The 22,248-nt window shown below is 47.2% G+C and overlaps 1 protein-coding gene across 1 annotated transcript in view; it reads left to right on the top strand.

Moving 5' to 3' along the window:
• The window catches only part of ABTB2 (ankyrin repeat and BTB domain containing 2), a 111,753-nt gene that overhangs the window by 86,983 nt on the left and 2,522 nt on the right, over positions 1 to 22,248 (top strand). The window contains exons 4-16 of the mRNA XM_010412576.4: positions 8,508 to 8,660; positions 9,915 to 10,080; positions 13,129 to 13,218; positions 13,665 to 13,766; positions 15,201 to 15,297; positions 15,962 to 16,097; positions 17,087 to 17,313; positions 18,010 to 18,188; positions 18,559 to 18,664; positions 18,823 to 18,925; positions 19,361 to 19,451; positions 21,076 to 21,144; positions 21,573 to 21,686. Of these exons, the coding sequence (XP_010410878.2) occupies positions 8,508 to 8,660; positions 9,915 to 10,080; positions 13,129 to 13,218; positions 13,665 to 13,766; positions 15,201 to 15,297; positions 15,962 to 16,097; positions 17,087 to 17,313; positions 18,010 to 18,188; positions 18,559 to 18,664; positions 18,823 to 18,925; positions 19,361 to 19,451; positions 21,076 to 21,144; positions 21,573 to 21,686 (1,633 nt within the window). The remainder of the gene's footprint in view (positions 1 to 8,507; positions 8,661 to 9,914; positions 10,081 to 13,128; positions 13,219 to 13,664; positions 13,767 to 15,200; positions 15,298 to 15,961; positions 16,098 to 17,086; positions 17,314 to 18,009; positions 18,189 to 18,558; positions 18,665 to 18,822; positions 18,926 to 19,360; positions 19,452 to 21,075; positions 21,145 to 21,572; positions 21,687 to 22,248) is intronic.

Raw genomic sequence — 22,248 nt, 5'->3', positions numbered from 1 at the left:
AGACTTAATAGCTGGAATTTGTGGCATCTGCTGAGAAGCTCCAAGTGTTGAAATGTAGTGCATGCGTGCTCTAAATTTAGGGTATTTGAAAACTGGAGGAATTTGAGCTTGGCCAATTAAATCCACCTACCAGGATCCCAGAGTTAAGCTGTTGTGTCTGCCATTCCCAGTGCTGTTTAGGTTCAGTGGTGCCCATTGATAGGACCATAAAAATCCCAGGGATAGAACCATAGAAGGAGTTTGAAATTGGGAGGTTTCGCAGTCCTAAACACAAAATGGAAGGATGAGATGATTTCTAGTCTGGCATAGAAGGACTTCATTGTAACCATTGTTTTCTTTGAATTCAGGACACTTTTGCTTGCATTTCTCGTATCTGTACCCTTATGTGGCACTGTTTATTCAGTTTTCTAAGGCAAAATGCAAACATGGAACTCCTCCTGCTTTCCAATAAAAAGCAGAAACAAATTCATTCACCACTGGAACTTCCTCTTCATTCTGCACAGCAGCTCTTCGGTGTTTTAAGACAAGAACTGAGGAGCAGAGCAGAAGCTCCTTGAAGATTTAGGAGAAATGTGTTCATTGAGCAGTTTGCCATTAGGACAGAGCGATGTCCTCCTGCAAAATAATAATTTAAAGAAACTTTAAAATGCCACACTGATGTCTATTTGATCCAGCAGTGATGTTACTCCTCCTTCTGAACTTTGATTAATGGCAGATTTTGTGTCTTACCTGGCACTGTTAGAGAGAAGAGTGCTGTCCATTCATTCATAAATGCTACACCCTGTGGGCTTTGAATGCCCTTTATTTAAGCAAATGGACTCTTAAATGACATTATTGGGTGGAGTGGGTACCTGATTTTAGAGCACACATTGCATTATTGTGCCTAAGAGAGCTCCAAACCCGAATGCGTTGGTGTGTTCTTAGTGCCTTCATGCTAAATTAATTCCTGGAACATCTCAGATTCCAGGAATGTGAAAAGCCAAAAGATTCCTTGGGTTTTCATGAAGAAAGCACTGACATCAGCAGCGGGGTGACTGACAGACACAGGGCATCCCTGCTCACAGGAGTGTGACATCAGTCAAGTCACAAGAAAAACAGGAGTTTCATCAACTTTTCCTTAGTCCTGAAAGAATCATCTTAGCATCATCTTTCTAACCTTGAAATGTTTTGCCTCTAGATACCAGTATTCTGTGTTTTAAAATGTCTTATTTGAAACACTAATTAGGTTTTGGCTTGTGCTGGGATGTAAATGGGAAACGTTTCCCTGTTTATTGTGAAAACCCCTTTGCCTCGGTAAGAATTGTCTTTGTTTAACTGAACAAACTTTTCCAGCTATAATTAATCGAACAGCTCTCAGTATTCCAGAAAAAGATTTCTCTTCCTGGCTCTTTGCTCACACAGCTTTTAGCTCGGGAGCTCCGGGCAGTTTTCATGAGCGTGGCAACGCTCCCTGTCAGGATTTTACAACTGGGCCCTGAGAACGAGTTCAGCGATTGAATCTGGCAGATTGGTTTTGGCTCCAGAGCCAGCATATGCTTTTAACATGTGCACGTTGGCAAATCACACTGAAGTCATAGCTCAAAGGGCTGCTATCTCAATCCTGCTCCTGCTGTAGGGAATTATGTGTAATGGGCAAAAAAAAAATTGGGGAAGCAGGAGTCTCGGCCCCGGGTAGCGAAGAACCACGCTGACCCCTGGTAAATCTGCTTGCAGGTAGCATGGGATTTTGTTTGTTTTGTTTTAATTTTGTTAGTTTGCCAGTGTAGCTGCTGGAATGCACCGTAGGAGTTACCTCTTGGTTTTTCTGCCCACAGGATCAAGGCTGGTCCAAGAATAGCAGACACCCCACTCTGGCTCTGTGCCCGTGTCTATCTCTGACTATCACCTAACGTGCTGTTACAGGCTCATTCCTTTCATGCATGTAAATTGTGCTCATGTCCTGCTCCAAAAAGTGCCAGTGTTTTCCTTTGCTGCTGGAATTGTCGGGCATGGCAAGGTTTTCTGGGTCAGTCTCCTCAGGGTGGCTCCTGGGTACCAGGACTCCACATGACTGCTTGGATCTTGTCTGGAAAGTGTTCTGTGCTTGCAAACCAGGGCAGTCACCTTTTTTTAAGAGCTGGGAAAGGCTTGGATCTGCTGTTGATGGCCTGGCCAGAGCCACTGTTGGAATCATGGAATCAGGATAATGGAATGGTTTGGGTTAGAAGGGGCCTTAAAGATGATCTCGTTCCGTGACACTGCCATGGGCAGGGACACCTCCCACTCTCCCAGGCTGCTCCAAGTCCTGTCCAACCTGGTCTTGGGGCACTTCCAGGGATCCAGGGGCAGCCACAGCTTCTCTGGGAATCTGTTCCAAGAATGCCTCACTACCCCCACAGGGAAGAATTCCTTCCCAATATTCCATCTAACGCTGCCCTCTGTCAGTGTGAAGCCATTCCCCCTTGCTCTGTCGCTCCAGGCCCTTGTCCCCAGTCCCTCTCCAGCTCTCCTGCAGCCCCTTTAGGCCCTGCAAGGGGCTCTAAGGTCTCCGTGGATCCTTCTCTTCTCCAGGCTGAGCAATCCCAGCTCTCCCAGCCTGGCTCCAGAGCCGAGGTGTTCCAGACCTCGGAGCATCTCCATGGCCTCCCCTGGATTCGCTCCATATTAACTGAGGTCAGGAGTGCAATTAGGTCCAGACTCATGGAAGAATAGTTCATCTCCCAAGTTGTTTGTGGTAGTTTTCACCTTACAGAGAGTTTTAGGTCACTGAGGAGTTGGGAGCAGCAGCAGGAGCAGTGTTTCCTCCGTGTCCATCAGGGACCCAACAGCTCTGTGTGGGGCTGGGGGGACAGATGGAAATCAGTCACATCCTTGATCCCATAACTGTGACCATACTGTCACAGATAAACTATCATGTATATTTATCTGCCTCTTGTCAACAACTGTATACACTTTAAAGTTGGTTTTCATTATTTTCTGCCTTTCTAGAAACCTTCCTCCTGCCCCAGCTTTGCAGATGTTACAAATATGTGTTTCTAATGAGACACATGGCACATTCCAGAGCAGCACCAGTGCTTGTTTCCAGCCTGAAAATGGAACCTTTTTCCTGTTGGTAAAGTAAAGTTTGTAAAATGTGATTACAATAAATAAACCATAGGCTTAAGAGCTCTTTTTAAGTTTCATAGTGAGTTCCCAATGATTACTTCATGTTATTTTTTTTTGTGAGCTCCAATTTAGTTTTTCCTGTGCTTTGGAGTAACATGAAGTAAAACCTGTCTGATGCTGCACCTTATTTTTAAGCGTGGTTTGCAAAGGATGGAAAAGGGTGTTATTTCTGTCTGTGGTAAGAAGGATCAGAGCTGCCAGTTCTAGATTTAAATTACTCTTGTACCATTTTATATTCTCTAAGCAGAGGAAACTCTGAAGGCAGATTCGGTGGAGGAAGGATCCCAATAAATATAATATTATCCAGATGGCTTTCATTCCATTAGTGTCTGACTGCAGGATAACTCTTTAAACTCAGGGCATAGCCAAGCCAAGGCCTTAGTAACTTGATAACGATCCACTAAAATTCGAGAACTCTTATCTGCTGAGATGTGAGCCAGTCATTGTTTTAAGGGAATGCAGAAGAGCACTTTTTGGGGTCAGTTGGATGTGATTAAATTTCTTCTTCCTTTTCTGTGAGGATCTGGACTGTCTGTCTTGAAAGATGTTGCACATGTTGAGATGATCCTTGAATGGGGCCCAGCGTGGTAGTTCCTATTTTTTCCTGCTGTAAATGTGGGAAGATCTTGAAATTCTGTAAAATACTTTTGAATCTGTGAGGAATAGCTCCTGTCTGAAGCTGGTTGTATTTTGGAGCAAAAATTTTGTGTTTCCTCTAAATCAGCATCTTTGTTTTTATTTTATTCACGTATAATTATGTACTCTGAGATATTTTTCTCCCTGCTGCTTGAAGAGGGGTTTTAGTGTTTGAGAATCCAAATTGTAAATATGCCACTGTTTTCCACATCAGCATGGCACGGTTTGAGTTTTGGATACTCTGTCTTGCCTCAGAGTCTTTTCCCTTCTCCAAGTAATGAGACTTCACTCCGATTCCTTTTCGACTCTGTTGCCATCCTTGGGATTTTTCCATCTCAGTGACTTTGAGCCATAGGGTTTGGTTCCAGCAATAAATTCGAACATCAGCTCACTGCACTGAAAACCTGTCCTCTTTATTTTTTAGTCCCTTACAAAACCTCACACTGATCTTTAAAGATTTGGGATTCTTCTCTGTGGGAGCCTCTTTATAATTCCTGCAAGTCAAACATGGGGGGTTACCGTGGGCTGCCCCACTCTGACCATAAATATTGTGATATTTCCACGTGTTTTAGTTCAGTCAGACCACTTAAAAGGCCTGGGGACGGCCAGGATGGCAGACTCTGCCTGTGTGACTCAGGCTGCCAGGAGGGAGGTGAATTTTGCCAGTCCCACCTGCTTCCATGAGGACAGGATTTTCTTTCTTGCTTTAGAAGAAGGAGAGCCATGTTTAGAAGAACAAGGTTTTTCTTTCTTGCTGTTGCTGTCACTGTTGGCTCCCTCTTTGTTTTGCTGTAGCAGAACAGAAGGCAATGAAAAACAGCAGAGAAGAGGTGGGTCAGCAGGGAAAACGTTTTGTTCCTCCTTTTCCCTTTTTCCCTCCAGGTTGGAAGGGGCTCTGAGCAACCTGGGCTAGTGGAAGGTGTCCCTGCCCATGGCAGGGGGGGTTGGAACAAGATGGGCTTTTTCCACCCCAAACCCTTGTAGGACTCTGTGATTTTCCAGCAGTCTTCTCACTGGATGCTCCTGGGGAGACAGGCAGAGGGAGGAATGGGATAGAATGGCTGGTTTTTGTGGGAAACCCCAGTGCCTTCCCCTGAGTTAGCAGGTGCTCCATGCAGAGGAAGGATGACGTGATTTTCTAACTCTTCTGGAGTGCTCTCCTTTTTGCATAGAGTTAACTTCCCTCTGCCAAAAATATCCTGATCCCAGTGCTCTTAGAAATCCTCAGAAGAGCCCACTGGGGGGAATGATTTCTTTGTGATGGGTATCCCTGAAAGTCTGTGATCCCACAGCTTCTCCTGGAGATGCTGCACATGCATTCCACACGCCAGTCATGCCCAAAGCTGTTCTAATGAAAGTACCTTTTCCAGGAAAGAGTTATCCTAAAACTTGCTGTAAATTCTGCTTGGCCTCCTTGGATATGTCTAAATAAAGCAACATGGTTTAGCTCAAAGGAGGGGGGGAAGCCCGTGATAAAGTCTGTTCTTTCTCAGAGCACTCTCACCCAGCTCCAGTGTGATCCCCTCGGGAATGGAGTGGCTGTCAAATTCCAGATGGAGAGAATTTTGGGGAACTTATGGATGGAATACTGACAGCACGTGACAGTATCAGACACCAGAGTGACTCTTCACAAGGCGTACAGAAGAGGAGCAGTTCCCGTTTTGCTTCCCAGTCCTGTGTACATTCCCAGTTTAAGTGTGGCATCACTCCAAGACAACTTCATGGCAAAAAACTGGGCAAAGCCATGGTGGCATTGCTCTTCTGAGAAAACTGAGGGTCTGTGTCCCCAGCGAGCTGCTGCTGGAATATGACAGCTTCCCAAGGCTGGATCACTTCATGTGTGGAATTTAATGAGCTGCCAAACATTTCTAAATGTCAGGAAGACCAGAGGAAAGCGGCAGCGTGCAGAACATGGCACAGGCAGGAGCGCGGAGACAGAAATTAATTCTTTAGCTCGCAGCGTCTCCCAGTTAATTTTCCATGAAGGTTTCTCCCCTTCCCCTCCTGCAGTGTTTCTCAGACTGTGAAATGATCAGTGATTCCTTGGAGGCAGATGGATGCCCAGGTTAAGGGCCACAGGGATGAGAACGGCGTTTTATTTTCTAGGAAATGAATAATTTCATTTATTTTCTTAGCGCAGCGTGACCCAGTGTTGGTGTTTCAGTTGAACTGCACCTCTTCTTTCTGCTTCAGTCCTGGGATAATGCTGCTTATCTGGTGTGGTGTCAGTGAGCAAAGGAAGATAAAGCTGTTCCCAGAGCGTGGCCAGGTTGGGAGAAAGGAAATCGTTGGATAAAAGCAGGGGGGGAAGAGTAAAAAGCCCATCCTCAAGCTAGAAATTTTGCAGAGAAACAAAGTTGTTTCAGCAGAATAGTAGTTGAAGCCATTACAGTGACCCTTGATAGAATAATGAATAATTTATCCAATTTGCTAGTGGTGGGGTTTGGAAAATCAGGACAGCAGGATGAGAACAGCTTTCCTGACACTGTTGTTTGCATTCCAAAGACTGCTCCCCTTTGGACACAGGGGAACCAGTCTGAGCTGTCACTTTTAAAGCCTTTGGAAAAACCTGCTGAGATTAAAAAAAGAAACAGAAGGGGGAAAAAGGAAAAAAAAAAAAAAAAAATCTTTCTCCTTGCCATTCCTCCCAAAGCAAGTTTTCCACATCCAAGGTCTGCTTGTGTGGAAGCCGTTTATAACCCTGGCACATGTGGATATTTTTGCAGAGTGGAAATCCCTTCAGGATAGGTGTTATTTCTGGTGCAGACTCCGTGGCATTTGCTGCTGGCTGACCACAGGCTCTGGCTGCCCAGGGCCTTGAGTCACTCACCAGGGTTTGATCAGGGACATGGTTCCCTGCCCAGCAGTGTTCCCACCATGGCAGTGTCAGGGAAGCTGGGATGTGGCCTAAATCTTTATTTACCACAAAAGGTGGCAGATGGAATCGCTTGTAAGATGAGCTTTTCCAGTGCTCCTGAGCATTCCCAATCTAAATTTAATTTAGTTCTGTTTTTAATTTTGGTGCTTTTAGCCTCCTTGGCCTACCTCTGTGCCCTCACCACCACTGTGGAGCTTTGAATCCCATGCTAGAAGCTCTGCAGGGTACATAGGAAGAATAAATAATTAATTTTGGCTTCTCTCTTAAGTACCTGCATTTAAAAAGCGTGAATTACTCTTTTCCAGGCCGGATAAGAGTTGAAATTCTCTGGAGCAGAGAATTTGCTGAAAGGCATCTCCCAAATGCCTGTTGACAATTCCTGCTCTTCCCTTAGGGGGAAGTCAATCAGCTCTGAATTGGCTGAGCTGGAATGATTCATCCCATCCCTTTCAGAAAGTCTTTGGAAGGATGAGCTGCTGGGTGGTTTTCAAAGTGGTGATTGTAGCAACCCTGAGATTCTGATTCTGTAACATAAAAGTAAACTGATAACGGGACAAAGTCAATGTCCTGTTAAAAACACCCTTGCCCTGGCAGTCCGGGATGGATCGGGTGCTTAAAACACCTCTGGTTTTGTAGATGCTGCTTCACAACTCAGAAGAAAAGGAGAAGAGGGGGAAATAGTGGGTGTGTTTGTAGAGTGATAATGGCAGCGTTTGGGGGTGCAGCTGGGAAAATGGGAGCAGCACATGTTTTTACAGAGTGCAGTTATTCCAGCCTGAAGGGTGTTCAGGGTCGTGACAAAGGGAGTTCTGCTTGCAAATCCCAGTCTGGATAAATGGTTTCTAACGGGGTTGGCGAGGCTCACTCTTCCTGCCCTCGCACGTGTGCACACAGGCACAGCTTTGAAAACACCTTTCATGGCTCAGCTGCTTTCATTAATGCCCAAATCAGTCCATATTCCCTCATATGTATCTCTTTCTCTCTGAACTTTGTAAAGGAATTGATCCTTTCTCCCCTCAGTTGCTTTCTTTTGAATGATTAAACGGAAAAGGCTTTTTTTATTTTTCCACAGCGCTAATGAAGTCATTACTGGGAATGGGAGAGGTGTTTTCATTACAGCTGGCACTTCCAAGCCTTCCACTGGGGTGGCAGGTATCCTCGGGGAAAAATCAAGCAAAATAGATCAGTCTGGTTGTATATTGAGAGGGTGGATGAGACATGTTGTGTGTGAGAGTATTACGATACCTGTACATTAATGTGTAATCTCGGTGCTGTGCTCATTCTTACAGCAGGAGTAAGGGGGGCTAAATCACGAGCTGGTGCTGCTGTTATTACCTTATTTATATTCCTTTATTGCCTTGCAACCCTTTTTATTGAGCAAAACCTCTCTACTGCACCAGTTCTGTGGTCTGGAGGCTCCAGGGGGAAGAACTGAGGGGCAGGTGGGCAAAACCGAGCTCTGCATAAGAAAGGCAAAATGCAAAAAGCCATGGGGATAGTGGTAATGGAAAGATTAATGGAGGCAGGACTGAATTAACAAGGTTTGGTTGAAGTTGCAAACACTCAAGGATATTTTTCGTGTTCCTAGTGGAGGAGCATAAAAATAATAATAAATAATAAATAATCCTGTACCTCTGGGTTATTTAGAACAACAGACATAGTTACTACAAAAGCTGCTCAGGTGACCGAGGCTGAGCAGCTCCTTCCTGCTGCCGTGACCTTCCAGTCCACATTCCCTCCTCAGGGGGGATTTTTCCGTGCCAGGCTCCCCCTTGCACGCCCAGGCAGCCACGAAGGGTCCTCCTGCCTCAGCCAGCGTTCACTAATGGATTTGTCCCCTCGTTCCCAGCCCCTTCATGCTGCTGCCGCCGCTGATGGAGTGGATGCGGGTGGCCATCACCTACGCCGAGCACCGGCGCAGCCTGACCGTGGACAGCGATGACATCCGGCAGACGGCCAGGCTGCTCCTGCCGGGGCTGGACTGCGAGCCTCGCCAGCTCAAGTACGTGGGCTAAGCTTTGGAAAGTTCCTCCAGCCCTTGGAGCTTCTCGAAGCGTTTCTTTTGCTGCGTTTCCCCGAAGCCAGATCTCACTGTGCTGTGATACACGTTTAACCTTCTGGTGCTTCGAGAGATGAAGGAGCTGTGGCCAGACTCTGCAGAAAGATTTTTGTCTTTCTGAAAGTTAAATATGAAATACAAGTATTTGGGTTTGGGGTTTTTTGATGCCTCAGCCTTAATTACAAGATTATTCTTTGCTTTTTAAGATAGCTTGAATGAAAGATTTAAACTAATGAAAAAACCCTATTGGTTCCACAGCACATTATTTGATCCTTTAAAGCAGTCATTTTGTATCCAGCACATTCAGAGGGAAAGGAGATCTTGACATAGATTGATTGATTGATTGATTTCTGGCTTGCTGTGGGATAGGAACAATGTGCAAAGACAAGTGCCATCCCTTCAAAAACCTTTGCTTTTCTGTGGTTCACTGGATTTCTAGTGGAGTAATTTTATTTCACTTTTTTTTTTACAGAGTTGTTCTTTTTATTCTTACTATTATATAAAGATTTGCATCATATTCTGTGCATTATTGTAGATTATGATACCGGTTGGAACAAGGTTGTGATAGCCTGGCTGTAGGATTTTATATGAGATTCATCCTGAATCTTCTGCGTGAGGTGATGAGTGGTTTGCTCCTCTGGCAGGCTGTCCAGGCTCTCCAGAGGAGGATGGCTGTGCTGAAAGCACCTCATTTATCAGAGGAACTTGGCAGGCTGATATCTCACTCACTGAGAGTTTGCTCAAGAGCCTGTGCTGGGAACCAGACGGGTACAGGGGAAGGCATTCACCCTAAAATAACATCAAAGGGCTGAGCCTGCCAGTGCCCAGCTGAGATAGGAAACCTCCACTTGGGGAGTGATCCTTCAGTGAAGGAGACACACTTCCAGGTCTGGGATTCAGAAGAGGCTGAGCAGACAGCCAGAGGATTTACAGTAATCCCTGGGCTCCTTCCAGATGACAGAAAGGTTGTCTTGATAGTCATCTGAAGGATAAGGATTTAGTAGATCCTTGTAGAAATGTTAAAGCACTTCCTTTAATTGAGTTGCTGGAAAAGCATTGAGGGTTTTCCCCTGCCTAAATTTGATTTTTATTTCATACTTTTTAACAATTTCGATATTTTTTGCCCAGAAAAGACTAAAGATCCTTGTCTTTTTTTATGGTATGGGCACCATCCAGGAATTCTTTTGTCTTTCACAGACCTGAGTGCTGCTTCAGCTCCTTCCGGAGACTGGATGCTAAAGCTGCTACTGAGAAATTCCAGCAGGATCTGGGCTTCCGGATGCTGAACTGCGGGAGGACGGATCTGATCAACCAAGCTATCGATGCACTGGGCCCCGACGGGGTGAACACCATGGATGATCAGGTGTGCCGCAGAACAAATGCTCACAACCCCAAAATTCCCTGCATCAGCAGCTCGCTCCTTCCTTTCCATGTGGCAAATCAATCCGAGGTCGTGTTTGTTGCCTCTCCAAGGGTTTTCTAGCTCGTGTTTTAGGCTGAAAATGCATCCCTTAAAACACAAAACAGTACTTCCCCAGCCCACTCTCATGCCACCCCTCCAAAAACTCCCGTTACAGCCTGGAGTGGATTGTTTATCAGCTGGAATGCCTGTTCCTTGCACGGGCTGTCTCCAGGCACTGATGGCAGGCAGGTTAACACAGGGGCAGTGAATGGAAAGTCTGATAGGTGCTGAGAGGATGTCAAAGCAAAGTGGTTTCTTTCCCAGTGACTCTTCCCTCTGGCTCAGCAGCCCAAATCCAGGCTGGGTCAGGGAGGAGTGACCACAAGGTGTTACTGTTTCGTGTCTCTTGGGCTTCCAGCTGTTTGGAATACAAGAAGCAGCACTGAGAACCCCGCCCCAGTGGCCTGGTGTCAGTCAGTGTTAGATTTGCTCCAAGTCCATCATGCTGATGTGTCTGTTTATCCATTTTTAACTGTTCCCTGCTCAGCTACGCTGAGCCATAGGGATTTGGTAGTCCTTGGAGTCTCTTGCTGCTTCTGCTTGTGCTGTCAGTCCCATCAAGTAACAGCAGAGTCTGTCCTCTGGGGCATCATTCAATGCATGGAATTAGCTTTTAATTTAAAAAGGGGGAGAAAAAAAGCCACCTCTCCTAAATAAACACTCGTCGTAGCTGTCACAGCGAGGAGAATAAGCTGTCACATCTCTGGAAGAAGAGGATATTGAGCACTGGGAAGGGTTTACATTCAGGTAGAGTGGTTTTCTCACAGCCAGAGTTTTGCTGCAGTAGCATTTCAGACCCAGCTCTGAACCTGGCACATCTTGCATGGCACTTCCCACCTTCCTGCAGTTTTAAGGGAAGTCTGAAAGTGTACACAAAGAGCAGAAACTGCTCTGGACATACCTGGGCCTTCAGTTGCCTTACTTACAAATCCAGTACCAGGAGCTCTCTGTGGTCACTGGGGCAGGTATCACATCATAGATACTCACTTCAGTAAAGTGACTGAGGTGGCAGGTTTATATTATGAAGGTTTCCCACTTGCTCTGTTACATTTTTAAAATAAGCTTTTGCAGTTCCTGTAGCCCAGAGAGGCTTGTCATTCTCTCAGAGATTATTTTGTGGTTTGCCTTGTGAGCCGCTGTGCCCCAACACCACAGACACGGGTGCCAGGACTGTCACTTCTCACTGCAGGAAGTTCCCTACCTCTCATCCAGCCAGCAAACTGGGAGCTGTCTGGTTTTTGTCAGCATGTGGGCAGCTCCTTGAGGAAGTTTGAGGAGTTTCTGCTGTCACTGACTGATGTCTCATCCTGTGGGTGTGATCCTCATGCCAGCCCTGCTGTGAGCGGGGCAGCCCTGTCATCTTTGCCCCTCAGAGAGTGTTTTGGCACCAACAAAAAGGGCAGGACAGGGCCCCTCTGGAGACATTGTTGCTTGGAAATTCCCCACTTGACTCTGGAGCAACTCAGCTTTGTGTCCAAGCAAGTGCCTGCATGGCGCTGCCAACCGCAGGCAGAGTTAAATCCAAGTTCTGGGAATGAACTCTGCCATAGCTGGAATAGAAAACCAAAGCTGAACTTTGCCACCAGCTTCTTTTGCCCCTCTTGGTAAAGAATAAGGCAAAGCCAGATGCCCAAACTGGGGAAAACTGACCTAGGCATGAGAGAGCTGCTGGACTAATTTAATATGATGGCTTTAGATCCAGGTTTGGATTTTGACCACTCCCAGGGTGTGAGCATGTCCAGGATGTTCAGACCCACTTCTCCATCTGTGTGCATAGAGATTTGTGGGAAAGAACTCAGAACTCAGAAACCTGAGTTTGGGGCAGGTCCCTGTATTCAGTTCTGGTGGGGACCAGCCAGCACCCTGGTTTCAGGGGATTTGATGTTTAGGGAAACTCTTCTTTAGGAAATCCCTCCTTCTCTTTGCAAGGGGCAAGCAGGGAGTGTAAAACCAACATTAAAAATTTTTTAAAGGACAACGTAAGTCTATACAAGCCTACAGTTTTAAAACCCTGATTGGGGCTTGTGCCTGCAGACCTGAGTTTTGAGTTCTCAGTTTACGTGTCTGTAATGAGTGTGGAACCTCCCAAGCCCCACAAAAGCCAAAATACCTCCCCCACAGAGAATCTCACCCAGAAATATCGTCACAAATGGAGCTGCCCCAAAGTAGGAAGCTTGGAGTTGTGGCTGCTTTGAAAAGACACCTTTGCAGAGTCAGGAGCAGTCTCCTGGGTGAGAGCTGTAATTCCATTTTACACTACAGGCCCCATTAAGGATGAAGCTCTGTTATTGCACACTGAGCAGCAGAGATGCTGCCTGCAAAAAATTCAAATGCCTGCAGCAATTAAGGGGAGGGGGCAGGAAAGCTGTGGGATGTGAGCAGGAATGGCTTTTACCAGGCCATTTCCTTTCTGTCCTTGGCTACTTTGGGAATGAACTCCATAAGTAAGGCTCGTTTTTCTCATAACTCATCTCTGAGCCGTCATGGTTTGCTGGTTAAGTAGAGGGAGAGAGATTTATGGGATTGAAATGCTGAAATATTGTGGCAAATCGGATTTTAGCAATGGGGAGAAGTTGCCAAATAAATTCATCTTCTGTATCTTTGTGTTGCTTTCTGCCTTCAGTTCATTTGGCTACAAATGAGCCAAGAAATGGCGTTTCTTTGTTGGCAGCCTTGGGAAAGCTCGAGAATTGTGGACAATACAGGGCTGGGATTTTCAGTGATCCTTTTTGTGTTTTTTCAGCCTTGTCCAGTGATGGTTTTCCCAGGCCGTTTTCCAGTATCAGTTGTGCCACTCTGCATAGAAATCAAAAATGCTTTATAAACATATGTGTGCTGTCCGTACACACTTTGTATGTTAAGATTCAAGCTCGCTGTGTCCATGACAGTGTCGCTGTTGATAGGGATAGAAAGATAACTTTGGTTTTATTTTTCTTCTCCTTTCTGAAGGGTATGACCCCCCTCATGTACGCCTGTGCTGCTGGAGATGAAGCCATGGTCCAAATGCTTATAGATGCTGGAGCAAATTTAGATATACCGGTGAGTAACCCTCTGCCCATAATTATCCAGCTGTAAACTAACAGGAGGAGCTCTGAATTCTCTCCTAGCAACTGAAGGCTTCAGTTCTGGAAGCTTCAAGTGAGGCAGTTCTCTCAGAAACCGTCGCTTCAGGGATTTGGGAGGGGGGAGAAAACCTTCAAAACCTCTTGGAGCACTCAGTGGCTCCAATTAGGATTGGCACTGGCACGTCTAATAGGCACGGGGAGGGGGAGGGAAGGAGCTGCCACAGGGAGAAACCAGTGAGCCCATTAAAAAGTCCCAGGGGGGACAGGGCAGAGTGAGTGGTGGTGGCAGTGTTCTCTAAGTGGCCCAAGTCCCCCTTCCCTGGGGTTGTCACTCACAGAGGAAGAAGCTGGTTCTGCACAAGGCTGGGGATGAAGGCAGAGAGGCTGCAGAGGGTAATTTGCCTGCTTCCCTTCTCCCAGGTGCCCAGTACCTCTCCACGCTACCCCTCGGTCCATCCCGACAGCCGGCACTGGACTGCCCTCACCTTCGCGGTGTTGCACGGGCACATCTCGGTGGTTCAGGTGAGATTCCGGCCGGGAATCCTTCCAGGAGGCACAGGGGGACTGAAATGCAGCACTGTGAGCCCTTGCTCTCAGCCTTCCTGAGCCTCCTAAAAACCAGTGAAAAAAACTGTGTTGTTTAAGACAAGGAGAAGGAAAATCGGTGACATAATTCCTAGCAAGGCCTTGATAACAAAACACAGCATGTTTCCATATTTTTCTTTGGTTTCAGTATTGGTTCAAGGCTCACTGCTTCCAAAACAATGCTGCACAATCATTTCTTTGGTTTTAGATAAACTAGTGCTTCACGTGGAGTGGTTACAGGTTGGCTGCTTGATCAGGAGCTTCGTGACAGTAGATGTTAATTGGTTTGTAAATTCACATGTGCAAAAATCCAGTGTGTGCTGATTTCTGCTCTAATGGCAGCAAATTATCTGTAACTTCCTTTATAATCCTTGAGAATTGCATGAACAAGATTTAAGCTGACTTGAGATTTGAGCCTGTGTCATCCTCCCTGCTCCCTTTTCTGTGGAGTTATCACAGGGGGCAGCAGGATGGGGTGGAGCCCCAGAAATGCTACCCAGACTTCCAGGGGAATGAAAAACTGATCACAGCAGATAATCAATTGCTGTTGAATTTAATTTACCTTCTGCTCAAAGGGAAGGAGAAGAAAAAAAAACAACATGTAAGCAAATGGAGGCTGCACACTCTGATCTTTTGTTTGTGTACATTTGTACATTATTATAAAGATTAGATCCCACCTGGCAAACTGCCCAGGCAGCCTTTCGTATTCCAGAGGTAGGTTGGACAGCCTTAATTTATGTGTAAGATATGAGTTTGATTCTCCCAGGAGATGAAGCCAAGTGTAGCAAAGCTCCTGTTGTGTACTGCAGCGCCCACAGTCATGGAAGCATGGAATATCCTGGTGGATGCACCCGCACAGGGCTGATCCTCCCTGCCTGCCCCTGCCAGCGCTGTTCTGGGTGCTCCAGAGCCTTCTGCCAGCCCCACCCGGCCATAAAACATCCCCATCACCCTGTAGCCCTCTCCCCTTCACCTGGGATGGGGTTCTTTCCCTCACAGCAGCTCAGTGAAAGCAGGTTCTGCGTGACGAATCCCTGCAGCTGCCAGAGCTCCTTACACAGGCTCCGTGAGGTGTGAATCCTCCAGGGCTGATTCCCTGGGGGAGAACCCTGCTTCCTGTGCACAGCATGGAGCTAAGATGGACTTCCTGCTCTGATTGCAGAGCCCTTTGGAGCTGGGAGATTCCAGTTGCATGGCCATGACCATAAAGGAGATTAAAAAAGGAGGTGGTGCTCTCCAGACAGGCCCTTGGCGTGCGTGCCCTCCTCATTCTGAACCCACCGGTTCTCCTTTCTAGCATGCAGCCCTGGCTGTTTTGTCCTTCTGAATTGCTCTTTTCCCAATTCCCTGTCTTTCCTGTGCCCCTTGCAGCTGCTCCTGGATGCTGGTGCCCATGTGGAGGGCTCTGCTGTGAACACTGGTGAGGACAACTACGCCGAGACCCCCCTCCAGCTGGCCTCGGCTGCAGGTGAGCTCCCTGTGGCCTCAGCACGCTCCATCTCTTCCTGCCACCAGCCTGATGGGCCCTGAGTATCTGTTTTCCAACTTGTCCCACACTTGCCTCCTCCCCACAGCCCCCACAGCAGAGCTGACAGCACCAACTCCTTCACCAAGCTCTGTCAAGGAACATAAACCAGCCCCTGTCTAGTCTGGGCATGTCTGTGGATCTAAGCAACACCCAGATGCAAAAAATGAACAAGTTTCCATTCAGCCTGGGGAAAAATAACTGTTATATGAAGAAATTTGGTTTATTAGTTTATTAAATGCAGGTTAGAATTCTCCATTTCTCCTGGCGGGCTGTCAGGAGTTGAACATTCTGTGAATGAGTGTGTGCTGGGCTTGTTTGTCAACACTTTTCACCTCAAAGTGGTTTTAGTTTTTCTCCTTAATTTCTTTCTGCACTGTTTTTGTGCATTTATGAATATGAATGTCTGGCTTGCTCTGCTCCAAGCTTTATGGAAGGGATAAAAAAAGGCTTCCTCCCCTCCCAGTGAGACCCAGTGCTAGGTCTCCTGTACCACTCCCTACTCCATGCAATGGGAACGGAGCAAGGGAGTCCTGCCTGCTGCCAGTCCTGTGTTTGATGCTTCCAAAGAGGGGACCATCCTGATGTTCTTGTCCTTTTTCCTCAGGGAATTACGAGCTGGTCAGCTTGCTGCTCAGCAGGGGCGCTGATCCACTCCTGAGCATGCTGGAAGTCAACGGGATGTCATCATCACTCCACGAAGACATGAACTGCTTCAGCCACTCAGCAGCACATGGGCACAGGTAATGCTCTGTTCCTGCTCAGGACAGGGGTTGTTTTGCACTCTAGGTGTTGCTGTGTGTTCTGTGGGACTTTGTGACCCAAATCCCTGCGTGTGCAGTTCAGCAGACAGGGTTAAGACTCTCCTGACAACAACCAAGCAAGAGCAAAGATCTCTGTTCGCTATTTCTTACTCACACTTGCTGGTCTGGCTGTGCAGCACTGAGAGTCAGCTGGTTCTAGGCCCTACATCAGCAGACCAAGTCCCACCTAAGGGTAGGTTATGAGATCAGGGTTATGAGATCTTGGTTCATGTTCTGGGGTGGAATCTAATCAGGTTGAAGTGGCCTGGTTCCCTGCATCTCTGGTTTTTGGATGGCCAGTCAAGAGGTGAATCATTAAACCAGCCAGCCTGGGGCTCTCCAACCCCATCTCAGAAATAAGACATTACTTGCAAGCTCCTCCAGAAATCTCTGTGTTCCCAGAAAAAAGTTAGCGAGATTCAAGGCTTGTTCTGCCATCGGATAGGATGGGGTGCTCCTACAACCTTAAATAAGCTGGATTTAGCCCCAGCGGGTGGTGTGGGTGCAAGGAGAGCACCAGCTGGTGGCAATGCAGCAGCACAGCCGAGCGCTGGGTGGCCCTGCTGGGCTGGGGAATGTGTGGAGCAGCTGTCCCCAGCTGGCTGAGGGACACCAGTGATGCAAACTCCCCAGAGCGGCCGGACACAAACAAGAAAGTCTCTTGCTTGCAACTGCCGTGTGAAATCCCAAACAAACCCACCATATGAGGAGTACAGGCCGTGTTTTTGCCCTTGTTGCCGGGGCGCCAGTTTCTAGGATGTGAGGTAGGAAAAGGGCAGGCAGTTTCAGTGCTGCTCCACAGTGCCAGCTGTCTTTGGGAAGGAAGTTACTGTTTACTGAGCTGGCTCCCTGACCCCAAATCCCCACAGTCCTGTCTGAGTCGTTGATATTTCATTTATTAATGAGTGAAACCTCTGGTCCCTGCCCAGGAACGTCCTGCGCAAGCTCCTGACCCAGCCGCAGCAGGTGAAGGGGGATGTGCTGTCCCTGGAGGAGATTCTGGCCGAGGGGGTGGAGAGTGACACCTCCAGCCAGGGCAGCTCCAGCGAGGGGCAAGTGCGGCTGTGCAAGACCCGGATGAAGGCTCTGCAGGAGGCCATGTACTACAGCGCCGAGCACGGCTACGTGGACATCACCATGGAGCTCAGGGCACTGGGTGAGCCCTTGCTGCTGAGCATTGTGCACATCTAAGGCATAAAAGTCTTCCTTTTCTGCCCCTCTCGCTTAGAGGAGCAATAACCCCAACTGCAAAGGTGTCTCATTTAAATTTTAGAAGTGTTTAAGGCTCCTCACAAGGTTGGGTTGTTTTCAAATTCCTGCTGCTCTGGGATGTCACTCACTCTTGGCTGGATCCTCTGTTCCCATGTATCATGAGCAAGAGGCATCTCTCCCTGTCAGATGCTGACACCTAAAATTCAGTGTTTATTCAATGGTTTAAGGTAAAAGAACAAATCTGATCTCAACGTAGGAGAGAGAAGCTTTGAAGCTTGTGCGTAACCAGGAGCAAAGACCTCACACCACATTTGTGTGGGGTTATGCATTCTTAAAACTCCAGTTCAATTTTATTTAGTGGTTCTGACTAACCTTGAAGCTCAGGACAAAACAGGAAATCTTTGGTCCTTAACAATCAGCGGAAATTTCCAATTCATGATCCTGGTACCAATCCTTTGTCACTTAATCTGTCAGTGACCCAGTTCAGTCACCTTTAATATCAAGGTAAAAATCTGTCTGCTCTTAGGATGTAGGTAGAGCTGCTTCAGTGCTGCCAAGTGTTAGTAATAGGAGCAGGATAATGTCCTCACAGGCACTTCAGGAAATCATCTTTCACTGTCCCTTTTTCCTGTGGCTGCAGGAGTGCCCTGGAAGCTCCACGTGTGGATCGAGTCGCTAAGGACAACCTTCTACCAGTCCCGCTACTCCGTGGTGCAGACCCTGCTGCGGGAGTTTGTCACCATCAAAGAGGAGGATTACAACGAAGAGCTGGTCAGTGAGGGGCTGCAGCTCATGTTTGACATCCTCAAAACCAGCAAAGTAAGTCAAGAGTTTTGTTAACTGTGTCAGAGCTGAGTGTTCTGGGGTTTTTTTGTTGTTGCGCTCAGCAGGAGGAAGGCAATGGCCAGGCAAAGTCTCTGAGGAGTTATGGCATGGAAATAGCCCTGGGAGCATTTATCTAAATTCATATACAGCCCCAAAACAGTCCTCAAGCACACACACCTGGAGGAAGCTGTACAGCTCTTTATAACTCCCCAGATACTGTAATTCCTTTAAATTAAAGCTTGTCCCTCCGTGGGGCGGTTACTCCCGTGGGGTGCAGCTGCCGTAGGCCCCAAGCGAGCCCTCACGGCGCATTTGGAACCTGCTCGATGTGGAGTTGCTGATCCCTGTTCCATCCTCCTCACAGAACGATTCCATCAACCAGCAGCTCGCATCCATCTTCACCCACTGCTACGGCAGCAGCCCCATTCCCAGCATTCCCGAAATCCGGAAGACTCTGCCCGCTCGGCTGGGTAAGGTGCTCACCCGAGCAGTGAGCTGCTTTTGATTGCTGCTGGGTTGTTTGGGGGTTTTTTTTAAAATTTGTTTGTTTGGATTTCTTTTCTGAAAAGCATACACAGTTTTTGGGTGCAAAAAGGTCACCTTTTTTTTTTGTCCCCTTACCCAACAGATCCTCACTTCCTGAACAATAAGGAAATGTCTGATGTAACTTTCTTAGTGGAAGGAAAGCTCTTTTATGCACACAAAGTCCTGCTGGTTACTGCATCTAACAGGTGAGTCACTAACCAGGGACATATTTAATCCAACCACGGTTATCCCTGAAATCATGTGTGGTAGTCAGAGTGTACACATCCAGCCATTCCCTGCCTTCCCATTCCTTCTCCCAGAGTCTGCAGGGAGAGCTGCACTCACTCCTGGAATCCCACACTGGCCTGGTGCACTTGCAGTTAGCACTTCCTTTCTCTATTCTTGGCCTAGTAGCAGGGTTTTCCAGCTGTCACAGGGTGGGATTAGATCAGATCCAAGCAATTTACAGGTGAAATTGTCCCCGAACTAATCGTCATAAATTGGAAGTAATGTTTCAATTTTCAACTGGCAAAGAACAAGGAAGGGTCTTTGTTCTCCCCTTGCTGTTTGTGATGTGTGTGTGACACACTAATACAGTTAAATTAAATCTGTTAAATTAAATCTGTTAAAACCATTCCCAGGTTCAAGACACTAATGACCAATAAAACAGAGCACGATGGCCACGGCAGCAAGACTGTTGAAATCAGCGATATGAAATACAACATTTTCAAGGTATGGGACTTAGTCCACTTTTTCTTTATTCCTTTCCATCTTCTCAGCTACTTGGAAGGTAAGACAAACCCAAGGAGTAACAGTATAAGTGGATAATATTACAGGTAGAGATGGAGTTCCTTTCAACACACCTGAATTTCAGGAGTATTCTGAAATACCCTTTTTCCAAAGTTCCAGCCTTTAAAACAGAGTCCTCCAGTCTATATTCTTATTTTCTTACTAGGCAGCTGACTCCCCCATAAAGCAGGAGAAGCTAGTCTTCTACTGAGAAGTAGTGTTATACTTTTAACACACATCATTTTCATGCTTTTTATGGCACTGTTTTCATGCTTTGCTAAGCAAAAAGTAACTTATTTGCAGCAGGTGCATTGCCAGGCTTCATATTCATTAAAATCAGATGATCAGAAATCAGTGGTGTCCCTGTCAAGAAAAGCTCAGAACTGAGAACTGTGCTTTGCTTTTATGACATTTCCATATTTAGAGGAGGAACAGGGAGGTGTGAAGTGCAGTATAGGTCGTGTCGCTGTTTCACTGAAGGGTTGAGGCTTTTCCTTTTTTCCTCTTTTATAAGCAAACAAACCTGATCTGTTGGTCAGCAGTACTCTTATCTCACTAGAGGGAAGTAAGTTGACCATGAGAACACCTTTTTCTGCTTGTAAGGGGCTGTACAAGTTTTGTGTTGGAGAGGTGACAGCCAAATTGTGCAGCTCAAGCCACAACAGAAGAAAATGTTACTGAGTATCGAAAGAAGCCTCCTTAACAGCATGTGTACATCAGAAGGTTTCTAAAGACAAATTTGTGCTTCAGGGGAGAGAGAGAGATAAATCAGAAAGAACTGAAACAGTGAACCACTTCACAATTTGATGGTAAATGCGGTCAGATTGGTTAAGGAGAGGCAGTCTCAGGTCGGGTGGAGGATGCTGAGCTACCAGAGATGTGTGTCCTGCTCAGGGCTCTGCTGGGAACAGCTTTGCTCTCGTGTAATTCTGTTATACAAATAAAGGCAGTCTTACAAGCAGCAGCTTAGTTTTGTTCCCAGCCCTGTTAGAAATGGCAAGCAGGGCTTGCAAGCCCCACACAGCACCCAGGACACTTCTGCTCCAGCACCAGATCCGTTCCCTCCCCTGACTCAGCGGCACTGCTTGGGCTGGGGGTGGGCATGTGGGATCAAAGAGCAGGAGCTGCCTCTCACTCTCCCTGCAAACAATTAATGCCTTTTCCTCCGGGCCTGGTGGGGGGCTGGAAGCTGATTAGAAGCCCAGCAGGGAGGCAAGTGGCTGGGAGGTCCCTGGGACACACACGCTGGGCTCGCTGGCAGCTCCGCGCGTGACCGGCCTGCCAGGCTCCACAAACCCGGATCCGAGACAAGGACAGCGGTGTTGCTCAGAGACACGCTGTCACCCTGAGCCCAAAGTCCCCAGCAGGGCCCTTTTCAGGGCCCAAGAGAGAAAGGACTGTTAGAAGGCAGCAGATTTGCCATGCTAGGGAAGAAAAAAGAGCCACCAGTGGAGGTGAGAGCCGGCACAGGACACGATTCCCGTCTGCTCAGGAAGGGGAGCACAGCCATCAACAGCCCCTTGTGACTGCAGTGATAACTCCATGCCTGGCCTTCTTCCCATTCCAGATGCTGATGCAGTATTTATACTATGGAGGGACAGAATCCATGGAAATTCCCACCACTGATATCTTAGAGGTGAGAGAGCTTTTTCTTCCAAGTCTCGCCAAGTGCGCTGGGGCATAAAACAAGAGTTGAAAGGCAAAATCCAGGAGCTAACAGCAAGCTCCCATTCAGTCCAGGAGCATACTTAGCATTTGGAAATGAGCATACTTAGCACTTGGAAATTAATGAACTTAAAAGTTTCAAAACATCACTGCTTGGTGTTTCTGTGTCTTGGTGATGGAAAGGAGTGCAAATACACTTGTGGGAGGAGCTTTTGCTAAGAGGGGAGATGTGTCAGTCTGTCACTTCAGCATGGAGCAGCCTTTTTGCTGTTTCATGAGGACATGGCCATTAAAACAGGGAGTCAGAGACTCTTCAGAGAGGAAATCATCCGTCCTGTTTGCCTTCCCCAGGCCTTTCAAGCCTCATGATCTCAAATAGCCTCTCTCTTGTCTCCATAGCTGCTGTCGGCTGCCAGCCTGTTCCAGCTGGACGGCCTCCAGAGACACTGTGAAATCCTCTGTGCCCAGACCATCAGCATGGACAACTCTGTCAACATCTATAAATATGCAAAGGTAGATCCAAACCCCCCTGGTTTAAGAATCCCACTGAGCAGCCTGTGTGCTCCTGGTGGTAACTAAAAACCCCAGGTGGGCCCCCTCTCTGCAGGTAACTCTCTCCCCCAGCCACAACAGGAGTGAGATGATTCCCAGCTCCAGGCAGGAAAGTCCTGCACAGCCCTGGTGTGTTTTCTTGTCTGAAGCAATCATGGATGAAATGGATGGGGGATCCCTGCAGAGTAGGGGAGAGCTGTCTTAGCAGGCTGATACATCAACATCAGCAAATCCCAAGGGATTCAAATCCTGGGAGCAGCAGGGGCAATTGATCACAGCATAGCAGCTATGGAATAAACCTTTTCCTAGCACCCCTGCTGCTAGGAAATACTCTCTTTAGCTCCAAAATGAGCATAAACTCTGTTGTGTGACAGATACGTACCTCTGTAGCAAATAACCTAAATCACAGAGAAATACTCTGCCCTTCCTGGCATTTTGCAGGATCAGATCCCTTAAAGACAAGGAGAAAACCGCACAGAGGGCTGGTAATGTTTTCTTTTTACTGTGTGTGTAGTGTCCCACC

This window comes from Corvus cornix, chromosome 5 (assembly GCF_000738735.6).
Source record: "Corvus cornix cornix isolate S_Up_H32 chromosome 5, ASM73873v5, whole genome shotgun sequence".
NCBI lineage: Eukaryota > Metazoa > Chordata > Aves > Passeriformes > Corvidae > Corvus > Corvus cornix.
Note: the sequence above shows the minus strand (reverse complement) of the source record. Positions and strands in the feature narration are given on the sequence as shown.